General features: G+C 39.8%; 1 protein-coding gene across 1 annotated transcript in view; it reads right to left on the bottom strand.

Annotated features, from left to right (window-relative positions):
• Positions 1 to 18,321: 18,321 nt before the first annotated feature.
• Positions 18,322 to 25,176, bottom strand: part of IARS1 (isoleucyl-tRNA synthetase 1) — a 105,701-nt gene continuing 98,846 nt past the window's right edge. Inside the window, exons 33-35 of the mRNA XM_065687863.1 lie at positions 23,885 to 24,028; positions 22,785 to 22,937; positions 18,322 to 18,950 (exon numbers count right to left, since the gene is read on the bottom strand). Coding sequence (XP_065543935.1) covers positions 18,868 to 18,950; positions 22,785 to 22,937; positions 23,885 to 24,028 — 380 coding nt within the window. The 3' untranslated portion in view covers positions 18,322 to 18,867. The remainder of the gene's footprint in view (positions 18,951 to 22,784; positions 22,938 to 23,884; positions 24,029 to 25,176) is intronic.

The raw sequence follows: 25,176 nt of genomic DNA, 5'->3' as shown, positions 1-25,176 counted from the left end.
TTGGTGTACAGGATTCATATGCCTCACAGAATGCAGCACCTGTAGACTCCTACAGCAAACAACACTAGCATTTGACTTCGAAAACTGGACATATTCCACCACTTTTTATTGGTGAATAGCAGTGCTGGCCAGCCCTGGTAGCTTGAGAGATGATACACTGTTAATTGTATTCTGATTACTATCTTGGGCTCTTCCTTAACACCATTTGAATCCCAGTCTTAGCATTATCTCAGCAAGAACTTAAGAAAAAAGTAGGACAGCCAACATCACAAAAGTACAAATCCCTGCACATCGTTTAAAACTACTTCTAACTGACCGAAAACCAAGAGAAGCTGTGACCGTATCTTTGTAGTGCTTTCAGACAAGTCCATTACTGAAATACAGACTTGTAGCTCAGTTACTAACCTTGCAAAAACCTAGAACCACAAGTATCTAGCCTGGATTTCCCATTCAAGTCTTAAAGCTCATGCTTACTGCCAACCAAGAATCAACATTTCTAGTGCTTTCCCAAGATGCAGCCCTGTGGGTCATGATGAAGATCAAATACACTGAGAAAAAACTAATCAAGAATAGCAGCGTTTCTGTTTTGACAATGCTTCGAAGGATGGCAGAGACAGCCTGAATGAAATGTTTACAAAAATAATCACGCAAACATTAGGTAAACGTGGTGCTATTTTCAGCTTGTGCTTATTAATTATTTAAAGCAGATGACTGGAGAACCGTTTGAAAAGCATTAGATGCGCCTTCTTACTAGCTGCATGCAAACACATTTGGCCGATAATCCTGTGCTGCATAAAAACATTGCATCCTAGAGACTGCTTTGACAGAAATTCCAAATCCACCTACAGCCACACCTGTTAAACACCAGGGACCACAGCGCAGAGCACAGGACTTAAACAGTACACAGAAAGATAGTCTCCAAGTGTATAATTTGTCACATCAGAACATCCACAGCTGGTCAGCTATTGCAGCTGGGCCTTGTAACATCGGAGCAGTACAAAGAAACGATTACTCTCCTTGCCTGCTCTCCATCTTGAGGTACCTAGCCCCCACAAATGATTTTTGAAATCATGGTGAATCATGGGATAAAGAATGAATAACAGGGCAGCTTTCTTCATTTTAATATCTCCTGCCTATGAAAAATATTTTCCCATGCAAACAATCATACAGAATTTCTGAAGTTTCTGTCAGCTTTAGAAGATAGCCTCATATTTTTATGGAGAGTACAGGACAGATGTCTCAGCATCTCCTTTTTCCTCTGGAGATCTCTTTCTTTTATTACAGTATTTCAGGGACTCAGCCTCTTATGTACAGGTTTTAATACTACTCCAACATAAATAATAATATGACAAGATGCTAACAATAACAGCATCAGCTGATCTACTATCTTAACACTTGCCAATATGCTTTGGAGATTAGGACCATTTGCATTACATTTTGCCCTAAATTCATTGCATGTTCTTTCATATAAGGCGAGGTTTATACATTCCTTTAAATTCTTCCTAATTTTCCTGGTTTATGGGGGAATATACACATCATGGAGTCAATCTGCTTTGGCAAAAGAATATAAAGGAGAAGAGGTCATATAATCACCAAACACCTTGGCACTACGCTTGCCTCAAGTTTGAATAATCTAATAGTAAGTTATACTTGTCAGACATTGGGTTTCAGCTGTACATAATTTTCACAACCTACAGCTTAATTCCCACACTAACAAAATGGATGAAGGAATTTCAAGAATATTTCAAAAATGAGGGGATAATGGATGCAAGTTCAACAGCTTTGGCTGTATAATGTTAAAATGAAATAGCTATTCATATTTCAGCATCCTTTGTGAAACTTCTAAAGCTAGAAATATGCATTAAAGCATATAACTTGATATTTGAGTATCACATACCGAGAACATCTTCCATCCCAAGGAATCCTTACGCATTTACAGAGTTTACACATTTGAAGTGATGTTGGTGCCAAATGGCAACACTAGGAATGAAAGCAAAGAATACATGATCTGCCAAAAAATGTAGTAGCACATAGATTAAAAGAGCAAAGTGCAGTCGTAAAACCTGTCATCATTCTTTATGAAGCAGGCAGAAATGTACTAGGAGTTGCTATACAGCAGCACAGAGCTTTGTGAAATACGAGGACCAGGCAGGGTAGCTGGAGTACCTATATTTGACTCACGGCCATGAAGTTCTACTCTTTTATAACAAATTCAGACATTTAATTATCAGAATGTCCAGACCCAGCCTTAGCTGCTATCAAGAAAAAACTCCCATGGTATCATATGCCACCAAGCTATGGCCTAAGTCCAGCATCTGATACAGCAGAAAGCATACCCCTGTGAATCGCCAGTGCCATCTCCTGCGGTAATTTCACACCCTCACACCACAGTCTCCCAGTGAAAGGCCAACCAGACCTAAATCTCTATTGTTTTTAAGAGCAGAAGTAATGACAGACAAAGGCTATGCCAGTAACATTCTGTGACATTGCCATGAAGTTTTATAGCAGTTAGCATGAGGAAGTTTCTTTCTGTATTTAACATTTGAATGTTATATGCACTAAAGGAGGAGACTAGGTGAAGGTAACAAAAATTCTCCCTCTGCTTTGTGTAAAAGAAAAGGTTGAGCAGAAGGTTATTAGGTATATTGGGATATTCTGCAACTGTCACAGTTGTAATTCAGTAGCAAAGCAGAAACAGTCAAGTGCAAATCACACATTATATTTGTACTTAAGTGAAATGACCTTGATATGGCCCAGCTTCAGCTATACAGAAAGTAGAGGGACTTCAGCATCCACCTGGTGTGGAAGCAGCTATATAGGCCAGGCACAGTTTGTGAGCTGACTTTGTTAGCACCTTGGCTAGAAATAAGTTTGACTACAAGTTACCAATTGATTTCTCTGTAAAATAAATACGGTGTTTCCCTGGCAAGAAGAATTCTCAAATTGTAATTAATTTGTTAAAGCTGACATAAAGTTGATGAACCTGCCCCCAAAAGCACTTCGTCAGAGACAACAGAAAAGGCCATTTTCTGTGGCATAAGGGACATGTCCACAACACCTTCATTCTAAAAACTCAAACAAAACCCCCCCACCAAACAACATGAAGCCTGAAGAAAGAGGATACAAACCCCACCAGAGCAGTCAGGAGAATATGGTGAAAGGAAAGAACATAATATTCTGATTGTATATTTTCTGGAATGACCCCAAATCAGTTTGCCAGATGCGTAATCTGATTTAGTTTGTCATAATCTACCGAATACATGTATTCATGTATACATGTATTCATATATACATGTATACATGGGGGCAGAATATCTTTTTTTGCCTCTGAACTCATTAGCAGTCACAAAGTTCTTTTATAAATGGCGAGAAAGGTCTGAATACTGCAAAAAGCTCTATCTGCAACACATTGAGTCAATCCTCTTAAGTTATGCAGCAAGTCCACCTCAAAAAAATCCCAAATCCCATGTAACATCCATTCCACAGATTACTCTTGAGAAATCAGTTGGCAAAATTTAAGGTTCTAGTAAAAATTGAGTAATTTTAAGAACAACTTCCATATTTTGATGAATTTATTTACTCACAAGAAAGTATGCGAGGAAAAATGCTCAGGTGGACACAGTGTTGAGTTAAACCCCCTGAAAACACTGTAGATGTGAGAAACAAAAGATAGTGAATTACTGATCACAGCACAATTCTTTTACCATTCAGGAAAAAAAGACAACTTTTAACTGTATGTGGAGGACAGCAGTCATAATCACAAATAATATCAAAAGAACCATGTTTGAGGACATGTCAATTGTTTGACTTTGCTGTTCAAGAAATAATACTGATAGAGTGAAATAAGCCTGAGATTGCATAATCCTTAGTGCCAGTAACAAAGATTTTGAATGTGGAAGATAATGAAATCCTTGGACATGGGATGTGGGTCATTTCAAAAGCAAGAGTAACAACCGAAAGAGCAGTAAAAACAAAGCAGGATCTAAAGGTCAGTACAGCAAAACAAGCTGAGTATTAGCAAACTTGTCTCGATATTGCTATAAATTTAAGTCAGCCCTTACTTTTTACAGCAGTTTCCCAAGGGAAAACAGAATCATTGATGTAAATACTAGTTGTCATCAATGGTTTCCACAGAATTTTCCAGAAAAAATACTGCACAAAAATGTCTAAAGGAAAATACTTATCAGTAACACAAGATTCATGTTGTGAATCAAAGTGGATTCAGAAAGGCAGACAGAATCTAGCCATAGTCCCAGTGGTCACTGGATAAACACCAGATTTAGCTTGCTACTCTTAGGGTAACAATAATTCACTGGCTTTGAGAATAAAAGTATTTTAAAATACCTTCTTTGCACTTAAGGTTGTAAATTAAATCTGTGCTATATTGTTGGGAAGCCCACTTACCTTTCATACTTAAACTCTTAATAAAAACCAGCAGAAGGGCAAGGCAAATCTGCCAATATGCATTTTAAGCAAGTGGTCATAAATGCTAGGAAAAACAATCAGGAAGCTCTTGGATCCACTCAGGAGAGCTATGTGACTGCTAAAAGGAGTTAACAATGCTGTTGGGCAGCTCTGCAATCTATTTCCATTGAAGTCTGCTTTTTCACTTTTTCAGCTTCTGGCCAAAACTCCGGCTAATGAATATAGTACTTATTTCTCCAGTGCACTCTATAAATAGTCACTTTGAATCTCTGCAATTACTACAAATGAGCTCTGAGGTGAGATGAACAGAAGCATTCCTGTCAGATGTGGACAGACTCAGGTACCTCTAAACCAAACTACTTGCAAATGAATTCCACAATTACCAGCATCCTTGATACAATGTGCTGACTCAGTAGTTTATGTAGTTAACTGAGTATGGAAATGGCAGCAGCAAGACAGTTCATATTCTTGTCGTGTAACCTTTGTGTGTTATCTCACCTGCAGGCTTTAATTCTTGAAAGAGCGAATTCTTAACAGGATCTTACCTGTACATTTCATATCATGATCAAATATTATTTTAGAATCAATTCCATAGGTCTAATGGCCTTGGACATGCATTCTAGCGATGAGTGCAAACAGCAAGAAGGAAAAAAAAAAAAATGTGAACAGCCTACATTACGGATGGAAAAAGTACAAGCCTTTTTCTTATTTTGCATAGTAGTTTTCATTTTTCTCAGACAATAAATTCTGATTTTATTTGCATCAATATAAATTTAAAGTGTCAACTGATTGCCCCAGATAAGAGAGGGGAAAATAATCTAAAACGTTCTGTATTGATAGCAAAAAAGAGAGCCAGGCTGCTGGGCTGCCTGCTGGTCATAGGAGGGGATCCATGCCCCTGCTCAGCAGTGGGGAGGCATGTCCAGAGCACAGGGCCTGGCACTGGCGGGCTTCCAGTACAAGAGAGGCAAGGACTTACTGGAGCAAGTTCAGTGAAGGGCCAGGGAGGGGGTTAGGGGACCAAAGCGTGTGGCATTTGAGGGGATGAGTGATGGAACTGTGCAGCCTGGAGAACACTTGGGGGAATTCATTCATGTGGCTAAATTCCCAACGGCAAGGAATAGAGAAGATGGAGTCAGACTCTCCTTAGTGGTGGCCAGTGACAGGACAAGAGGCTATGGGTACAAACTGAGTATCAAGAAATTCCATCTGAAATGGAAAACCCCAAGCCCAAACCCCCACCTTCTCTTACTGCGAGGGTGGCCAAACACTGGCACAGGTTGCCCACAGAGACTGTGGGCTCTCCTTCCTTAGAGATACTCAAAACTCACTGGACCCAGTCCTGGGTAACCTGCTATAATTGAACATACTTTGAGCTGGGAGGGCAGAGGTGCCTTCCAGCCTCAAATCCTCTGTATTCCATATGGATTAACTAAATCAGCCTCTCCACCACCACCACAATCAAACATATTTGATGAGACTTCTTCATAGGAATAACTATGGCTATGAAAATTGTCATTTCAAGTTTTAAACTCAATCTTTGTCAGCAACAATTTACTGACAAAGACCATCCAGATCTCAGCATCTCTCAATCTAACTTTCTACACAACTTTTAATTAATCATGGATCAACATAGGGATGAATTTTACTTTGAAATGTTTTTCTAAGGTAACCCAAGTTTCTCCAAACTTACTGATCCTGGAAATAATACCTTCTTCCTAGGATCTACTATGATAATTGGACCAAAACTACCAGTGTTTGACAGAAAAATATCTCACCCAGACACCCACCCCCTAAACTTTTAAGATTTAATTACCTCTTAAAGATAGTTTAAACGCTTTCTGATATATATAAATATATATATATGATATCCTACCACAAACAAATCACTGGGAGAAGTATCCTCTTAAGATGAAATGTGCATGTTTTAGTGTTCTCTGCAATGCCTATGCAAATGGTATTTTGCTATTAGTCTGTTGTTGCTTCTGGGCTAATGCATATTCTATCCTCATTTACAAACTCTGCCTAATGAGGCAAATATTACTTTTATATATTACAATTTATATATCTCACCAGATTTTCTGACTGAATAACTGAATAGCAGAAGAAAAAAAATCATCTGATGTACCCTATTTCCTGAGTGTGGCAACTAAAAAGGTTATTACACCTAGCTAGCTGTCCTAATTATGCCTAGAAAAGCTTGGATTAAAACGGCAGGAACAAACTGGGGCCTGTTGGAAAACAAAAAGCTAAAATAACATAAGAAAAGATCATTGGTGACTGGCCTGCCAGTCCTTCCATGAGGGCTTGGCTAATACAGTTCAGGGGGGACTGTTAAGACTGAAAAGTCCCGGTGTCATTCAGAAATCCTCCTGTTCACAGTCGGATGAGTTGTTTTCTCCAGGAATGAACAGGCTGGGATGAGCATCGAGATTTTCTCACCAATACCTCTAGTTACTCCAAACTGTTTCCTTCCTTTTTCTGTTGCTGAGGAAGGGAAGGAGGTACGTGCACAGAATAGAGCTACCAAAGCTAGACTGTTCTGTTAACAGTGGAAGGAGGCTGGCAGAACTAGGTCTTGTAAATCAAGTTATCAGTTTTGGTTATTTTTTTGGGGTTTTTTTTTTCAAGTTATCACTTTACATTTTCTACTGCTTTGGGTTTATTACTTGGTTAAACCAACATTCATTAGTTGTTTTTCCATTTAGTCGCCAACAATTGGCAAAATTGAAAATACACATTGTTATCAGAGCTTCAGTAAGGAAAATCCAGGAATTTCTGCACTAAAGCAGGCAATTAAAGGTTTAGATGCAGCAGTGATTCAGCTCTTACAGTCCAAAGTAGTATCTGCACATACACTATGATCATCTTGTCATCTGCATATAAGCACAAAGGACAGTTCTAACTGTATGTCCAGTTATGTAAGACCAAAGAAAGCAAACCCAGGTAATGAAGATACAGTTGAATAAAAGGTTGTTTCATCATGTTGGAGGAAGCCCATAAAGGAAAAGCAGTCATCTCTTATAGCACAGCAAAAAGATACCAGCAAATCTTCATCCATTCCTTAAAACTTCCCACAGATTTGTATGCACATTACTTTTAATGAAGTGCAATGACACATTAGTCAGAAAGTCTATACTAAAGCAGTAATTACTGCAAAGTTCTACAGTTATAAGGGGGTGTTCCAGTAGATGTTCTTAGTACAGATTAATATTCTTTTTAATTATATAACTTACTGATGTGAATAAAAATGAAGCTATACAGTGGTGTGCTCCAAGTTGGCAGTCATAGTGGTTCCTCAGCGGTAGGCATACATGACAAAGCTTCACTAATCTTTCATTTTCTGCCCCCCCTCCTATCCATTTATCATATGGTTACATAAAAACAGCAGGGAAATGAATTATGCATATTTTTTAGCACACTGAGAAGTTAATGAAAAGTTAAATACAACTTACATGTGTGATTGCACAGAGCACTTGTGCTAAGCTTTAAAAGGCATTCTAAGATTAGCCTGGCATGTATTTCAAGTGTACAAAAAAAAAAAAACCAACCAAAATTGGTTCTTAAAATGCTGGTACAGACTGTTTCATGCCTAAATCCTCATTATGTTCAGTGTATTTATAGAAAATGACTCAACTTTAAAGTGGGTAAAGACAAGTAAACCCTCCTTTCTTGTGGAAAAGTGGTGCTCGTATATTCAGATGCTACCTCATCAAGCTACAACCTTCGGTAAATCATGTTCTGCATAGGAATGAACAAAGACGACACAAATGTTTCCACGTACCAATTTTTGTTAAAGTGATGATGAAATATTGCAGCATTTTATAATTGAGCAAATGGGAGTGAGGAGACAAAGAGGTAAATGAGGAAACAGAAAAGTCCAGCCCTTCCACCCTTTACATTTCAGGGTTTACTGACAAGCTTAAGCGCCCCAGAAAGCTCATGACAACACTTCCATACTCCAGCTCACTTCCACTTTACCAATATTTGTTACATCTCCATTTAATCTCGATCCACTTATTAGCCACACCAGAAAGCAAATTATATGGAAAGATACCAAGGCTAGAACACACTTTCAGCAATATATAAGCAACACAGTATATTTTTTGCTTTATTCTGTCCTCTCTTTCCTGTTCTCACATAGCAATGGAGAACATGAAAGTCAGGATTAAGATACATACCCTGCTGCACCAATTTGCCATCCCTGCAAGGAAGACAGTGGTAACAGTTGCTTCCATTTGTGAAATACAGCCAATAGTTTATGAAGTGGAACAAATCATATTAGTTCAGTATTTCTCGGAAGTGCCAAAGTCAGCAATTTAGATGCTGTACTTGAGATGTAAAAAAGTTATTTCATTATTTCTACTCTGCTCTGCCGAGAACTTCTGGACTAAGTTTCAGCTTCAGGCTGTTAGAGGCAGGTCAGGTCTAGGTTTTTGCTATTTTATTCATAGAATGGGAGAGTGACAGCATGAGTAACAACGTGTTACACTGTTGTCTCTCAAAACAGTAAATATAGATGAGCCATGGGAAGTGATTTTTAGTATCATAATGGGAAAAACAGACTATTCTCCACATGCAGACAGGGGCACACATACCAGCAACCACAGTTCTTCAGCTAATATCCAGTGTAATACAGGAAAATGCCACAACACAGAACCACTAGCTACAACTGTGAAATATTTCAGGAACTCTTTTGAAGGGAATGACATTTTTTCAAAGTGATTCCTAGTCCACATAAAAATGGTTTTAAATTGGCAATAATTTAGGCATGTTATTACAAAGGAGTATAAAACCTGTTTGGTATTGTTGCCTCATTTTAACACCCTAAAACCATCTGCTTAAGGAGACAATCATGCAGTAAGGACTATATGTACTCTGTATTTCTGTTCCCTTGCCATCTTTTTATCTTCATTATATAGAGTCGTGTGTAAGTCTTCCACTTTGCTACAACTTCAGTTCTTTTTCCCTATTTTGATGGAAACTATTTAAGCATTAACCTGTTACTAGTGACTTCTGGGTCAGTTTCTCTATTTTTGTGTTGACGTCATGTAACAAAGATTACTTTGGACTCAGGCTCTGAATGGCAGCTTTGAGAGGAACAGAGCAGACAAAACCTATACTTTGCTACTGAGCTAAGCACAAAGCAGGACAAGACTCACAGGCTTCAAGGTAATGTATGAACCTCTAAAAATGCAAGCCTACAAAATAATCAGCATATTTTGCCTTGAAAAAAATAATGGTTTTGGACCTTCCCTGCCCCACACCTTAATGACCTTACTTATTCATATCCATGATGTAAGGAGTAAAGTCACAGTTTCATTTAGCAACTCAGGCACATCACAAAAGAAATCGAAGTAGGAGTTGACTTTGGACAGAGAACAGAATCTTCAAAGAGAACTTTAATGTTTTAAAAGACGGACACTATTGAACTGCCAGTTGCAAAACTCCTTTCTGGAAAACAGCAAAGTGTCCTGACTACCATGCTTACAAAGTTCAAAGTGTGTCAGTGATGGGAACAAGAACAACAAAACCGAAAGATGTTAAGACTGGACCCCCTGGCAGCAGGCAGTTTATGCCTTTCAGGTTCAGCACAGAGACAAGTCCTGCTTAAGAAACATAGCTTTGAGTCTAATCTCTTGAGCCCATACGCAGGAAACTAGAATAGAAGGGCAGGAATGTGAAACCACAGTGCAGTCTGATGCCAAAACATGCTCACAGTCAGGGAAGGTTGCAGTGTGCAAGGTACCATCACAGAGAAATAGAGAGAAGGGAAACAATGCTCTGGGATCCGTAGCGTTGTGCTGTGCAACTTCTGGTTAGCACGTCCTACGAAATCCACCCAGATCATGGTATCTGATGATACCATCAGAAAAATGTCATGTGGACACAGACCATTACGTCTACATTTGTAGTACCTTTTTGTAGGTTTTTCCATTTTGAAAGTGATGAATGTTAATGGTTCCTTGCTGGCTTCCTTGGCAGAAGGAAGACATCTTCTTTTGATCAGGTATATGCTGAAACAGCTGATGGTTTTGGCTAATACACCAAACTATAAAAGTGAAATCGGGGGTTCATGGGGCAGTGGCTGTGCTCATCCACACAGTGGAAAAGGTTTGAGGCCTTCTGTAAAATTGAGGTTCAGAACTCAGTATTACGAAGCCTAGCACAGAACATAGGTTAGAAAAGAATCCTAACCCTGTGATGCTGACCATCAATACACTCAAAACATGACAAATACAGATGTTCTGATACCACGCCATCATCAGTGATTACATCCTCGCATTATCACTGTGTAAGAGACATTGCACAGCTCCTTTATGACTTTTCTTCAATGAGATATTCAATTTTCCCTTAATTTAATTTTAGGGTGGGAAAAACAAACTCCTGTAGCTGTTGACCACTTAATCTGCTTTGTTAGTTTTGAACTGTAAGTTGATGCCACTGAGAGGACAAAGCAGCTGAGAAAGACATTTTTAAAAGAAGAAAGGGGAAAGGGGAACTCAAGACACTTGTCTGTGCTAATTCATTTGGAGAATTAAGATCAGGATCTTAAAAATAAAAGCTCCTCCCAAATCCACCAGACACAATGATTTGCAGTAGAAGCTAAATGTTACAGTTTGAGTTTCTTCTCTCTGTTGCCGTTTGGGGCAAGCACCCATCATGAACATACATTTATATAACTTGTGTTAGTTGTTTTTTTTTAACCCCCTTTCTGTGCCTTTAATGCAGTCACTTCCACTTCTCTGACAGAGCTGATGATTTAAGTTAGATGCTAGTTAACATCTGGTGAATGACAGATTCTTGAAGGTAATATTGCCAGCAAAATCTGCTACTGCATGTGGCCTGTACACATAACAGCTGATACATGCAGAATAGCCTACTATGTACGTTCAAAAGCAGGTCTGACTCACCTCATCAGCATTTGTGCTGGCATGCTGCTTTCAGGTGACTTAACACAGTTAAATATAAAAGGAAATAAGGAATAAGGATTCGAGGTACTACAGAAATGTTCAGATGTTGGAATGATGGACACATTATTATAGTCACCTAAGGTATGAGCTAATGTCAGGCTGAAATCAGTCAGTAATTTTTTGAAAGCTCATTTTTTCCTTAGGTGACAAAATAAATGTGAAAACTGGGTCAGAAAAGGCTTTGAGGGGGTTTCCAGTTTACCCCCAGCTCCACGAAGAACAATGTAGATGCATGCTATTCCTTGGACACCTCATAACCCTTGTTAAACCTATGCTTGATGAAAACCTTGTCACCTTCCTAGGCCACCCATTCTTGGGACAGATCATTCTATAGTCAGGCTTTTCATAGAGCCATAGAATCATCTAGGTTGAGAAAGACATTTAAGATCGAGGCCAGCCATTAACCCAGAACTGCCAAGTCCAGCAGCAGACCATGTCTCTAAGTACCATCCTAGTGTACTTCAAATAGAGAAACAGGGTAAGAACAAAATAAGTCTCCAACAAAATCTGTGTATTAGAACCTTTTGAGTAAAAAGCTACATTTTGACCAAAGAGGAAGAAAAAAAAAAAAAAGCATTCACAAAGATCTTCTCTCAGTTCCATGACCACTTTTGAAACAAAGAAGCTTCTGTATCTGCAAAGCTTTTTATTCATCCCCCCATCTTGCATTTCTAATTGAGCTACAAGTGTTGCACATTATCTGAAAATTCAGGTCAGTCACAAAGCCAACACCCTTCTCTGCAAGAGGAGGATTCTCCGCTCACCATGTGCAGCCCCACACCATGGAATCAGGCACTACAAATCTGGCATTCTCCTCATACATGACCTAAATTTTCACCCGATTTAACTGCAAGCCTCTTGAAAACTAGTTCATGACTATTCTCTTTGCAATTACTGTTTCTTTATTGGAAGACTTACCACATCTCACCCTCAGTCTTTTCGGCTGTAGACTAAACATGCCAATTCTTCCGAACTTTCCCACAGGTAATGTTTCACAGACCTTATTCCTGCTTGTCTGTACAGGCTTCCCTCTAAATGGTCAACATCTTCATCACAGCATAGTTCCCAAAATCAGACACAGTGCTGCACCTGGAGCCTTACAGTATTTGAGTAGAAAGATTACTTCATCTTCCTCCAGATAGTCTTGTTTACACAGCCCATCACTTGCTTTTTTTGGTCTTTATGTTGTTTGGCAAGAGTATGAAGTTATTAGTTCTTGTTTAATTACAAACCATTACAACTCCCTCAACAGCTTTAAAGCCCTTGGTTTCTAAGAGCATAAGCCTATTTTTTGGCTTGTTCAGTTGACACAGTAAGCAACTATTCTTTTTCATCTTACATTATCTTCTCTTCAGGAATATTCAGGATCCTTCATCCTCGTTTGGACTACACCATGTCCATAAGCAGGATTTGCAGTATAAGATCTCCTACCTTAAATCTGTCATGCTGCTTCTATTTCTCCTCCTCCCACTTGCAATACTTGGCATATGCTATCCATAAGCAATGCAAGTACCAAAGATATCAGGATTTCAGGGTTTGCCAGCACTATCAATCACAGAACACAGGCTCTCTCTAAGTTTTGATAGTCTTCAGCTTTGCAAAATTGCTGACTTGAAAGTTAATTTGTCCTTCAGGTATACTGAAAAAATTCTCCACAGCAGTACCTTATGCATAGCTGTCCAGCTGTCGTACATGAGCAAATATAGCAACTATTACATGCCAGGGTGCCTTTTGCTTATCTGGGAGATTTCAGCTGCACTGTTTTGAACACTCAAGAGAACTGGAACACTGCAAAATCAGGACAGTGTATACAGAACTGCCTTATCTCTGACCAGACAAAGTCTTACAAAAAGTTTAATCTCTTTAGGGACAATTTTATTTTAATTGCATCTACAAAGAACCTTGGATGTCTTCTGCGGAGCTTTGTGACCTCTGATTAGAACTTCATGCAGAGACTGGAAATAAACTGAAATACCCAGACATACCAAAATAGGAACCTTTTTCCCACTTCAGTTACATAGAAGCTACAATTATATTTGCTACATAAACATTTTAAGTGGGAAAACATTAGATGACTGAAGACACACCCTCCTCCAAGCCCAGTGAACCACCACTCACAGCACAGCGAGAGTAAAATTAACTCAGCAAGCAGAGCTCACGCTGTAAAGCTGCTTCTGTGCGGGAATGACACTGTGCTGCTCACTCTGTGAAGGAAAGACGTTAAAGGAAACTAGTTGAGACAGTTTTGAAGTTCACCTTTTGCTAGGTGGTTGCACAGATTCTTTTTCAATCTGTTTCATCAGTGTGGAGTCTATCCCATAAGAAATCAGGTAAAGAGCAAAACAATGGTTTGACGTACTCAATAATTGCTTTGTGCTTACCCAGAGGTAACAGGGATACCCAGGCTCCACCTTTACCAACAGGAGAAACAGAGATTCCGAGTTGCAAAAGGCCATTCAGCTGATCAGCTGCTATTCAACTTACAACAGGATGAAGAGAAACTGATTTATTTTTTCTCTCCTTAAAACCACTCTTCTCTCTGGAAGGAAGTTACTAGCAGAAGGATACCAACAGTCAATACTTTTTTACTGCATGAAAGCAAACCAGAAATGCAAGGTTTTGACTGTAGTTCTGAAAAAGGAGAATGAAACTGAAAATAAGAAATAAAACCGCTATGGTTTATAGCTAGGGTGACTCACCATTATGTTGACTTACTCTGAGGAAAGAAGGAAACAGGACTGGTGGGCAACAGACAACCATGTTGCTCTGCTGTCCGCATAGCTTCACTGGTGTCTCCTGCTAAGCCCAACAAGCATGTCATCCTTGCACCGGTCTTGATTAAGGCCAGGCTGTTTTGCTACATGCATTGTCAAGAGTGCCAGTTAGGATCTGTGGCTCAATTCCTATCTGGTAGAAATGGGACAGATAAATCACTTTGAGCCCAACCCAGCCTCCACAGATTCAAGGGGCTGTTGCAAAGAGGTGAAAGGGCAGGGGTTAGAAGGGCAGGGGGGAAGATGTCTCTGGTTTTCTTTTTTAAGCAGCTGCATCACAGTTTCTGGATACAGCTCTAACAACAGATCTGGTTTGTACCATTCCTACAGCTCCCTGACAGCAAAAAGCTGGTTCAGCAAGTCCAGCCCTTACAGGTCGCTGGATGCTGCCCACATTTCAGTAAGCCTGCTGTCAAGTGAGAGGCAACAGCAGGAGGCCAGCAGACTGCAACCAAATTCAAGAATATAACCTCCAGAGCACAGTGAATGCCGTAACTCAGTCCTGAGCACCTAGGTAGTGTTGTTCCCTATGCAGAGACAGGCAACAGTAATCTGGGACCTAATTTGTAGAACAAGATATTCAAGAGGGAAGCTAATTGAAGTAGATAAATCTTGAAGAGTACCACATTGGGCCAAGATACAGTAAGTCCAACCTAGATGAGGTTACACATGTGCATTAAAAAAACTCAAAAAAATTAGTAAGAAACATTCCCCACTTCAAGATCCCATGAGAAATTCTCTCAAGCAATGACATTATCCATAATAATAAAAAAAAAGAATACTAAAAATGGATGTGCAGAAGGAAGGCAGCGAAAGCACAAGTTCGCCCAAACATGTCACAACTTGTTCCTAACGTTCACTGTCAGTGTGTTTTAGAGGTAAGAGATCATAGCCAAACCAAAGAGCAGCACCTGAATGCAAAATTAAACTTTAATTCTGTAACAAAACTGTTTTTTAAATTACATATTTATGTAAAAGGTTGATGTCAAGGTAACTGGCCCAGAAGCATTTTCAGCAGTGTCCTCAGATAAACTCTGGCCTCCTCATTCCATTACCTGTCCTAAGCATACTGAATGTTCCCCTTTGCCAGCTTTTACCAATCCTGCCAAAGACAGAAATAGCATTTATGGGCATTTCCATACTTGTGACGTGACCTACCCGGAGAGTGCAAGGGCACACTTTGATTTCTGTTCCAGTCATCACAACCCATGAAGAGTATGTGAGTGTGGACAGAAAGCCACAGCCGAGAAATTAACAGCAACAACAACAACAAAATAGACAAAGGAAAAGGAAGGAGGAAGGAAGGATGAAAAGTATGTGCCATGAAGAAAAGACACTGAGGTGAAGCAGGGCAAGGACATCACCAGCGAGCACCACATACAATTTCTGACCCTGGAAATTAAGTCCATCACCCTGGAAAGAAAGAGGTAGGGTGACTCTGCCCATACAACACCCATGTCTCTTTAAACAATACCTTAGAAAAAAAGCACAATCAAGCCACATGAAGAGACAACAGCTTCAGTGTAGTTGTTTACACTGCATGCCCTACAGAAAAATTCCCTTGAAAAATTCTCCTCCCATTTTTAAGCTCAAGCCTAGTTTAGAAAAGGAAAAACAAATCTTACTGAAGGATTTCTTGGGTCAGCTTCTCTAAACACAGATGTAGGGCTCGCTGAACATATGCCTTGACAAGGAAGAGAGTTTTGTCTCCCTTTGGAAGGGTGTCCTTTGTGTCACACTGCCACCTGGAATGAGACTTTCTCCATGGGAGTAGGGGGTACATTCTTACACTGCTCGAAGTGTGCTTCCATTCAGTTCCAGCTCAAGCAACAGGAATATATATTTGTACTTTACTGAAATGAAGGAAATGCAGCCAAATATCATCAAGAAAACCTAGAAGACATCCCTACCAAAATCTGAAGTGCCAGGTAGAGGCCCTCCCTCCATTAAGGTGGTGTCCCTGCACAAGTGCTATGTTACAGGTGCACCCTACCCACACTGTGGAGACTCTGTAAGAGCTATTCAACATTCCACCGTCTTTCTGGCCATGTTTTGTCTCATTTTTCTGTGCTAAGACCAGAAACGCACAAGAAAGCCTTCTTCCAGCCCCCTGTTTGCACATGAAGTTGTGGTGAAAACAGGATTAAAACAAACAAAACAAACAAACAAAACAACAAAAAACAACCAACCAACCCTATGCTTCACTTTGACTTTGAAGTCCATTATCATCTCCTTTTCTTGAGATAACAGCCTGCCGCCCTCTGGTTTTCAGGTCACTCTTCAGAGTACAGTAAAAACTATTATTCCATGACCACTCTCTGAGAAGCAGGTAACGGGTAGTTCTGCTCATACAACAGCCTTCATGCGGCCTCATGCACAAACTAAGTCTACAAAACTAAAGTGCTTTCTTTGATAACTTTGTCTTAAAGCTTATTTGATTGCATAGGACCTGAAGAACTAAGAGAGACACAGAGAATTATCAGCAATACTTTTCCGTCACTCCTTTCCTGTGAGTGAATAATTTAAATCCTTTCCCTCTGAGTGTACTTTTTATCACTATGCCTTTGCCTCTTTTAACAGCACATTCCAGGTAGTGCTGTTCTGCAGAACACCTTCACAGAGGAAGGTTAGGTATCAAATCAAGTGAAAGGCCAGTTTGCATTTTCAGCTTTAAGCAGTCACTTTCAGAAAATCCAGGAAACCCAGTTCAACTCCTACCGCATGTAAAATGTGAGATTACTGCACTAAGGTCACAAGAAGCACTTCTGCTCTTAACAGCAGCTTATTTTTTTACGTTAAGCAGTTATAAATCTATTTAAGAAAGAAAAAGGGTTCTGCTGAAGATTACTATCTTTTTCTGTTTGCAATTCAGAGTGAATTCATAAATCTTGACTATGGCTTTAATTCCCTGTAAAACATGCGTATATATTTCACAGATCTAATCCAGTCCTTGCATGGAACTTGCAGCAGTCTTTAAGAAATGAAATACACATACACAAATGTTAAACTCCACATAACTCTTTAAAAATGCAAGTAACATTATCCCTTACAGTGTCTCATTATTAACAAGGTTATCCTGCAATCATCTGCCATCTTCATTTATTCTCCATAAGTAATAAAGCAAAGTTATTCAGCTTAGGAACAGCAGAAATCTTACCTTCACAGCAGACATAACCTGAACATTATAAATGTGACCAAAAAAAAGCCAATACAAATTGATTTCCATGTCACTATGTCAATAAGAAGATAAGCAAGCTGACTTACAGGGAAAGGTAGAGGGCAATGTCCCATTTTCATTAAACTGAACAGGCCAGTGATTCAGTAGGCTCAGGCACTGACATTTTTAATACTGATAAAAATAATGTTATGTAAGCTGAATGCCAGAGACTCGATTTACTTCAAATGAGTACTTACAGTTTTGCTATGGTCCACTGGAGCACAGTAGTTACACAGAACATTTATTTATAGTTATTCCCACTAACCCAGTGTTATCACAAAAGAGCTTTGGTTTATATTCAGTGTAAAGATGAAAAAACATAGAGCAATGGAAAAACATGCTCAGCAAGACTTTGCTATTCTTACCAAACCTTACTTGCTGCTAAACACTTGTTCTCAGGGTACATCATCTTGCTCTCAGGATGGTGACCACGGCGCAGCAGCAAAGGCAGCTTTGTGCACGAGTATCTTCTCCAGTTCAGCACACTGCGAGTTCCAACATTGATTAACAACACTCTTGAAATGCAGCGAAACTTAAGTGTGCTTAAGTTTCTAGTTTAAGTTAACTAGTCAAAAACCATCCTCAAACTGAGAAAGGTAGCCTCTTCTTTTATTTGCCTACAGATGCACAAGTTAATAGTAAAACATTTGGCAAGTTGTACTGACCATTATAAAAACTAAAACCCCAACACTAATTTAAAACTAAAAATGCTTTTAAATCTGAAACCAAAGTGAACAATCCAGCCCCCAAACCCTAAACAAACAAAACCCCCCAAACCTGTCAGTGTCACAATCCAGTCACTGGCATTCAGTCTGGACATTTTCAGATTTCAAGCTTCTGCAGGTTTTCCCGACCTACACGTTGTGCCAAGCCTTATCTTCTTTAGAAAATGTAAGGAAGCAAAAGTACTCTGAAGTCAGGGAAACAACAGTTTGGAGATGAAGCAAATTTATTGTTTCAGGTGTTGAAATTAGGGAGTATTTTAAACCAACAGCCACACACTTCATGACAATCCGGCTAGTATGAATGAACAAAAGAGGGTAACCCTTAAACAAGTTTCAAAGCTATTTGTCACATGAGATATCTATCTCATAGAGCCTTGTAGGTAACCCATAGTTTAGAAAAGGAAAGATGCTCTCCGCATAAAGGATAGGCAGAGAACAGCATCGCTGAGGTACTAGTCCCATTTCTTTCAGGCAAATTACTGCATAGATATCTAAGGTTAAGTAGTTCAGACATTCTTCTGACCAGCTTTTACAGTATCATAAGGTAACATAATGAAAATACATTGTATTTGAAACCAAAGAGCAGCATATTAGACATGCACTTGTAGATAACAACCTGTGTGCAACTTGAGATGTTGAAAGTACCATACACACAACTTGGATGTTAATCTAGAAGCCTATTCATTTAATCTGCCTTCAGTTTTTGTGGAAAAAAAAAAGTCTACATGGTCTTATTCATAAAAATGGAATTCTCAGTATTCAGCTGTGGTGGGTATGACACGAACATACAGAGTCTTCATGTTCAAGTTCTTCATGGAGATGTTCTTTGTGATCTCTAAACCAAGAAAACAGAGAAACAGAACACAGTCAGTGCTCTTGCGTACGGGTAAGACTATGAGCACACACTTCTTTTCAATTCACGTAGTTCTGCTGGTTCAATCAAAATGGAACTAGGACAGAAACTGCTCAGCTCAAAACTCCTTCCTGTTCAAGCACAGTGCATTAAAGGAAGGCTCACCACATGGCAGGACTGCTGCTCCAAGGGTTTAAGATACCCTTCTAGGTTATAAAGTAAAATTTTTTTGAAAGCCTAAATCAGCCCACAGCTCCCAGTTTCACGCCCACATAGACCAACATCAAGTTCAGACAAATTATATTATAATGCAATGATATGAAGCCAGTATTCACAATACAACACCATACACTGAAGAGCAGTCAGAATGGCCATACAGATATCCAGTACCTCTGATGTCCCACCTCTGACAGAATACAGAACAGAATACAGAACCTACATGGGAAGGAGCACAGTAAGAACGTGCAAACACCAACTTGAGTTTTATACTCAAGCAAGGATTGTAGTAGCATCTGCTATAAAAAAGAATGTTGCGATCTGGGAGAGCATGCCTGAGGAATTTCATGCCATACCAGATCAATTCCTTAAGTCTTTTCACAGCTATACGCACATAGTTCAGAACAGTAATAGGATAAAGTCTCACCACAAAACCTCTTGTAAGGACACTGCATACTTCCAACAGGCTGTTTCAGGATTTATAATTATTTATGAAACACAAACAGAGAGTAACAGCACTTTGTGGTTGCAGAAAGTCACTCACAAAGGTGGTAGGAACTGGAAATCTTTCACTGTTCTTGCCACCTTACAGAGCATTTTTCCTGAGAAGTCAGATGCTTACAAGGCTCAACGCTTCTCAGTGCCCAGTAGCTTAAGCAAACTACCCCAGTAACAAAGCAGACTGGTTTTAGTACTGGGAAGCACAGCTTTGGAACAAATATAATCTGATTAACAAATATACCAGAGGTCTCTCTACTAAGAAACTTCGAAGTACAAATACATGCACTGAAACCACAGCAAACAGGCATCAGGGTTGCATTGTTAACCCTGCGCACTCGAATCTCTGTCGACACTTGCAAATAAAAAGATCACTTTAAATTTGGCACTGGTATGAGCACAACAGGTCAACATTCAGAATGGCTGGGTGGTTTTGCAGTACAAAGGATTTTGTAAGTGCACTGCACTATATCATAGAACTGATGTCAGATATCCATGTGCCCTAACCTGGGCTCCCCTCCAGTGGAGGGAGACTGAGGCAGTGGTGGTAAGGGAAGCAAGTCTGTGAAGCAACCCATGGAGTTAGTGTCAGAGCAGTCCAGTTATAAGTAACAGGATGTCCAAGTGAAAGCTGATTCTAGAAATGGCAGCAGGGAGCTTTGTTGCTTTGTTGCCATATAACAGCATGCGCACTCCTAGCATTGAAGCCCCAATCTTTCTTTGATAAACCTTTCATTTTTAGTCTGAGCATATAGCTTTTAAACTTCAATCCAGACTATCTATGAATTAAAGAATCATGTGCTACAGTGGAAGAGATGATCGATAAGGAGCTGCTGAGGAAACTTAGAGGGGAAAAAAAGAAGCTTATAAAAGGTAGAAGCAAGGACAGGCAGCCTGGGAAGAATACAGGGATACAGGGATGTTGTCCAGGAAGCTAGGGACCAGGTCAGGAAAGCTAAGGCCCAGTTAGAATTGAGTCTGGCTAGGGATGTGAAAGATAACAGAAAGGGATTTTATAGGTATGTAGCAAACAAAAGACAGACTAGGGATAAAGTGGGTCCTTTCTGGAAGCTACCAGGAGAACTGGCTACCCTGGATTTGGAGAAGGCTGAGGTTCTGAGTGACTTCTTTGCCTCGGTCTTCACTGGCAAAGGCTCTGACCGCACCACCCAAGTCTTGGAAGGCAGACACAGGGACTGTGTGAATGAAGAGCTTGGGCCCACTGCAGGAGAGGATCTGGTTCGAGACCATCTTAAGAACCTGAACACGCACAAGTCCATGGGTCTGGAAGGAGCTGATGAATGAAGTTGCTAAGCCACTGTCCATGATATTTGAAAAATGACGGCAGTCAGGCGAAGCTCCTGACGACTGGAGAAATGGAAATATAACCCCCATTTTCAAGAATGGAAAAATGGAAGACCCAGGGAACTACAGACCAGGCAGATCTTTCACATCATTGTGAACTGTCACTTTATACACTTTAATTAAAGTTTAAATAGTTCTTGAGAATTTATACTACAAATACGTTCTAGTGATGCAACTGATTTCCCTTTTAAGACATTTTAAAAATCCTCACTTAAACTGAGAGCTACACATTTTCCTGCTTTGTCACTTACTTCCCTCTTTCAAAACTCAAGTTTCCTACACTACTTATTTTTGTACCTTCACTAACCCACATGCTGCTGCTGTGAACCCCTTTTGCCCTGTAATAATGATAGAAACCAAACACGAATGTGTATAGCATCCGTTGCTCCTGAATGGCTGAATTTTGAGTCCACAAGGTTTCACACATGAATCCATTTTTTGGTTATGCAATAAAGTGTGGTTGATGTACTTGGTTCTTACACCTCGTGCCGTTTCTGAACATTACAGTCTTCAGATCGCTGTGAACACCATTCAGCACATTATTTTTAGTATTAGCTCAAGCTATCACTAGAAAGTCTCATCAACATTTGAGATCCACTTAACTTAGAAAACGGCTTTTGAATAAAGAGAGTTCAGGTCACACGAAATAAAAGACAACCAAAAACCCATGACAAAAGCACCCACACCTTACTTGCTCAGGTTCCAATCTGCTCCCTCAGCTCAGGAGGCAGCAAAATGACCCCAGCTGTGGCCAGCTACACAAAAGCTCCGCTCCTCCTCCCCTCATCAGGTGAGGGGTACTTCCTGAAGAATTCATCCCATCCTAGCTAGCTTCTGGACAGGTAACCCGGCATATGATAACTCAAGGATAAGTGCCATGTACCCCTCCCAAACCACTTTCGAATCATGCCACTGCGATTCATGGGAGACAGAATCCTTTGCATTGTTTTATTTGAAGAGCTAAGTTTCTCTAAATACACAGAAATACCTGTTTGGTTTTTACCATGTTGTTTACAACCCATTCTTTCTGTAAAATGAAGTCCAAAATCTTTCTTGGGTCCAATTTCTTAGCACTACAGGTGGCTACATCTTCAGTCTTATCTGTCTCATGAATCAGAGGTTTCTGTTTCTAAGCCTCACCATCTGTCTGCAGTTTTGGAAGATTCTTTAACATTTCAGATCTGTGACTATGTGATAAAGCTTCCTGCTTCCCAGGTATCCTGAATGAATTGCAGCTGCTGCACCCAACCAAGTCTGACCTACTCACACAACTCTAAAATAGATCCAATACTCTTTTCCACCCACTCCCCTTTTCCAAAAGGAAGGGGAAAAAATATCTGAACAATACAAATGTAACCGAAAAAACATGAACAGGCTCTTAAAATATTCACACCTTAGATTCAATCACTTCCGGGAGGAGATTCACTCTCTCCTTAGTCACAGCAGCACGTAACTACCATCTGCATTGCTAAGTGACCTTTCCATTTGAAAAGAAGAAACTTCTACAGAACTTGTCTTGGCCTATTCATGAAGGGAGTCCACTAGAACTTTGCATATCTACATGTATGTGTGCTTAAAGGATTTACAAAATAAATATTGAATTACCTGGCAAAAGTAGAAACCAATGCGTGAACAGTGTGTATTTAGTAGTTAAACTAGATCTCAGGCTGCATTAGCTGCTCCTCAACAAAAACTTCCAGGTATCCTTGAACAAGCAAACCAAAAGTTTGTGCTTACCCTGAGTTTGTGCTTCATCAAGGAACAATTTTAGCCTCCTGCTTCTGAGCCCAAAGACTTTCGCCGTTTCATGTAAAAGACCTTGGTACGTCAATCCATTCTTTCCAACAGGGTTTTCCATTAGAAGTGTTCCCACTGTTCCTTTCTGACATTCTGAACAGGAGAAACAGTTGAATTACTATTGGTGAGGAATAGTATTGTTTCAATTATCTTGGAAAACTGAACTTTAAGATTTCTTCTTCCATTTCGTCTCTATTTCTTTATAGTGCTGAGCAATACCAATACCAATCTACTTACAAATATTCATGAAATAAGGTAATGAATTCTAGAAGTACACTATTATCAGAAGTGATTATTAACAGCTTCACAAAGAAAATTCTGCAGAATTCTTTACATGAGTCAACTAGATAACCTAGAGACTGGGGAACATCAAAGAGCTCAACAGGACACACAAACCATTAAAGAAGCTCACAAAGCACCTTCCGATGATCAAATCCCAGTAAAAAACCCACATTTTTGGCCCAAGTAGGGATCTCAGTAGTGTCAGTTAAGACGACACATGGAAAGTCCAGACAGGACTCATACAGGGCAGAGATTAAGAGCAAGGTACTAACACCACAGCTGTTTCAGTGTGAGGTTTCAGAGTAGAAGTTAAAAGATTGACAGCTCTGAAACAGAATTACATACACATATCTATACCCCAGATCAGGTTAACAATACAACTCATTTATCTTTTAAACAGCACTAAGAAATGTTTCACTGGCTGTTTACAATGCCTTGGTAGAGTTGGTGCCTCAATTCTTTTTTGATCGGTTTAGACTCAGCCTTTTAAAATAAGCAGCACAGGTGAGCTGATGGTCAGAAACAGGAAAATGCTGAAGGACTCCTGTTTAAATGCTGCCCTTACCTCAAACTGGCTCTGCTTTTCCTTTATGAAAAGAGGGAGAAAAGCTACATATAAAGATTGTGTTTATTAGAAAGTAAATACTAGGAAAAATCCGAAGTCACCATCTACCACGAAAATGTATACTTATCTCCATCAGTGAGTGATGGTGTCACAAGAAACTCAGTCCGTAAATGAGAAGCAGTGTCCTACCCACCTTGTGGCTTTGCATTCACTAGCTGCAAGTTGATGTACTGGCAGAGGAGAGCCTCAGCAGAGCTGGGCAGGTCAGGTGCTGCCCCTGCTGTCACATGTAGAGTCTTTCCGCTGAGACTCAGCAAGTCAGTTTTGTTTAGCAGTTCTGAAAAAGAAAATGAGACCGGTCAGACCATTACAGAGAAGCTGAGGTCCAGGCCTCATTCAATTAGCACCCAACGAGTCCTAACTACTGACTCCACTGTGGAAGCGTTTCCCTCCTTGCAATTCCCTCCTCAGGAAAGAGCATTTTTCCATTTTGAAAAGTGGAATTGTGCACAAATATTTTGTTTTCTTAACAACACGGAGCACTTCATCTGCTGTTGAAAGTAGCTCTCATGCACATATACAGTATGATCACTAAGGCAACAAAAATAGTTAAAAAACTTAAAACAAGCAAGAAATTATTCATTAAATCAACCACTTTTATCTCATTAAATTAAGACTGCCAGCACCCTGACTTCCCTAGCTGAAACAACGTGGGGTATGCGTTATTACGCAACATCAGGGTATTTCCCTCATCCAACTCCAGATAACAACACATGTGAAATCAGTGGCAGCTCAGCTCACAAATAATGCCCTCCGCCACAATGCTTGTGTTTGATGCCAACAGGAGATGATGATTCAGCAGATTAAACCAGCTACATGTATTTAGAAAAGGGTGGATAAGCAGACCCAGAACAGGACGTGTATCGGAAAGGATTTTAGAAGTAGCTCCAGCACCGTGACAGCATTCAGCTGAGAAGCTAATGATGTTTCTGTAACACAGATTAAACACGTAGGGCAGCATATTGTACTGCATACGTGAACCTCTCTGTTACAGAGGTCGTGAGAGCTGCAACATTAAAGATAAGAAGAAATACCACCACTCTGCTACAAACAACAGAAAACAAATCCAGGAAGAGTTAGTAAATTTAACTTCTTGTAAGAACTGTGCATTGCCTGTACACGTAGAACAGGCACATCTGTCACCTCTTTCCAAGAGGTTTTGATCCCATGTCAGCTGTATTTGCATGTCACAGAGCCCAGACTTTACAAAGCTTACTTTCCATCAGTTCATCTCAGCCAATTTCAAAGGGGCAGAAGTGGCATTCCTTGTTCCAGGGATGCCTCCGAACTTAAAAATGAAATAAAAACCCCAAAGAAACCCACAACACACACAAAAACCCCAACAACAATAAAAACTCAAAAAAAACCACCCAAACAAAAACCAAACACCCTGCCCCCAAAAGGTGAAAAGCAATCACAGGCTAC

Source organism: Lathamus discolor, chromosome 7, assembly GCF_037157495.1.
Source record: "Lathamus discolor isolate bLatDis1 chromosome 7, bLatDis1.hap1, whole genome shotgun sequence".
NCBI lineage: Eukaryota > Metazoa > Chordata > Aves > Psittaciformes > Psittacidae > Lathamus > Lathamus discolor.
The sequence above is the reverse complement of the archived record's forward strand: the minus strand, read 5'-3'. Positions and strand labels throughout refer to the sequence as shown.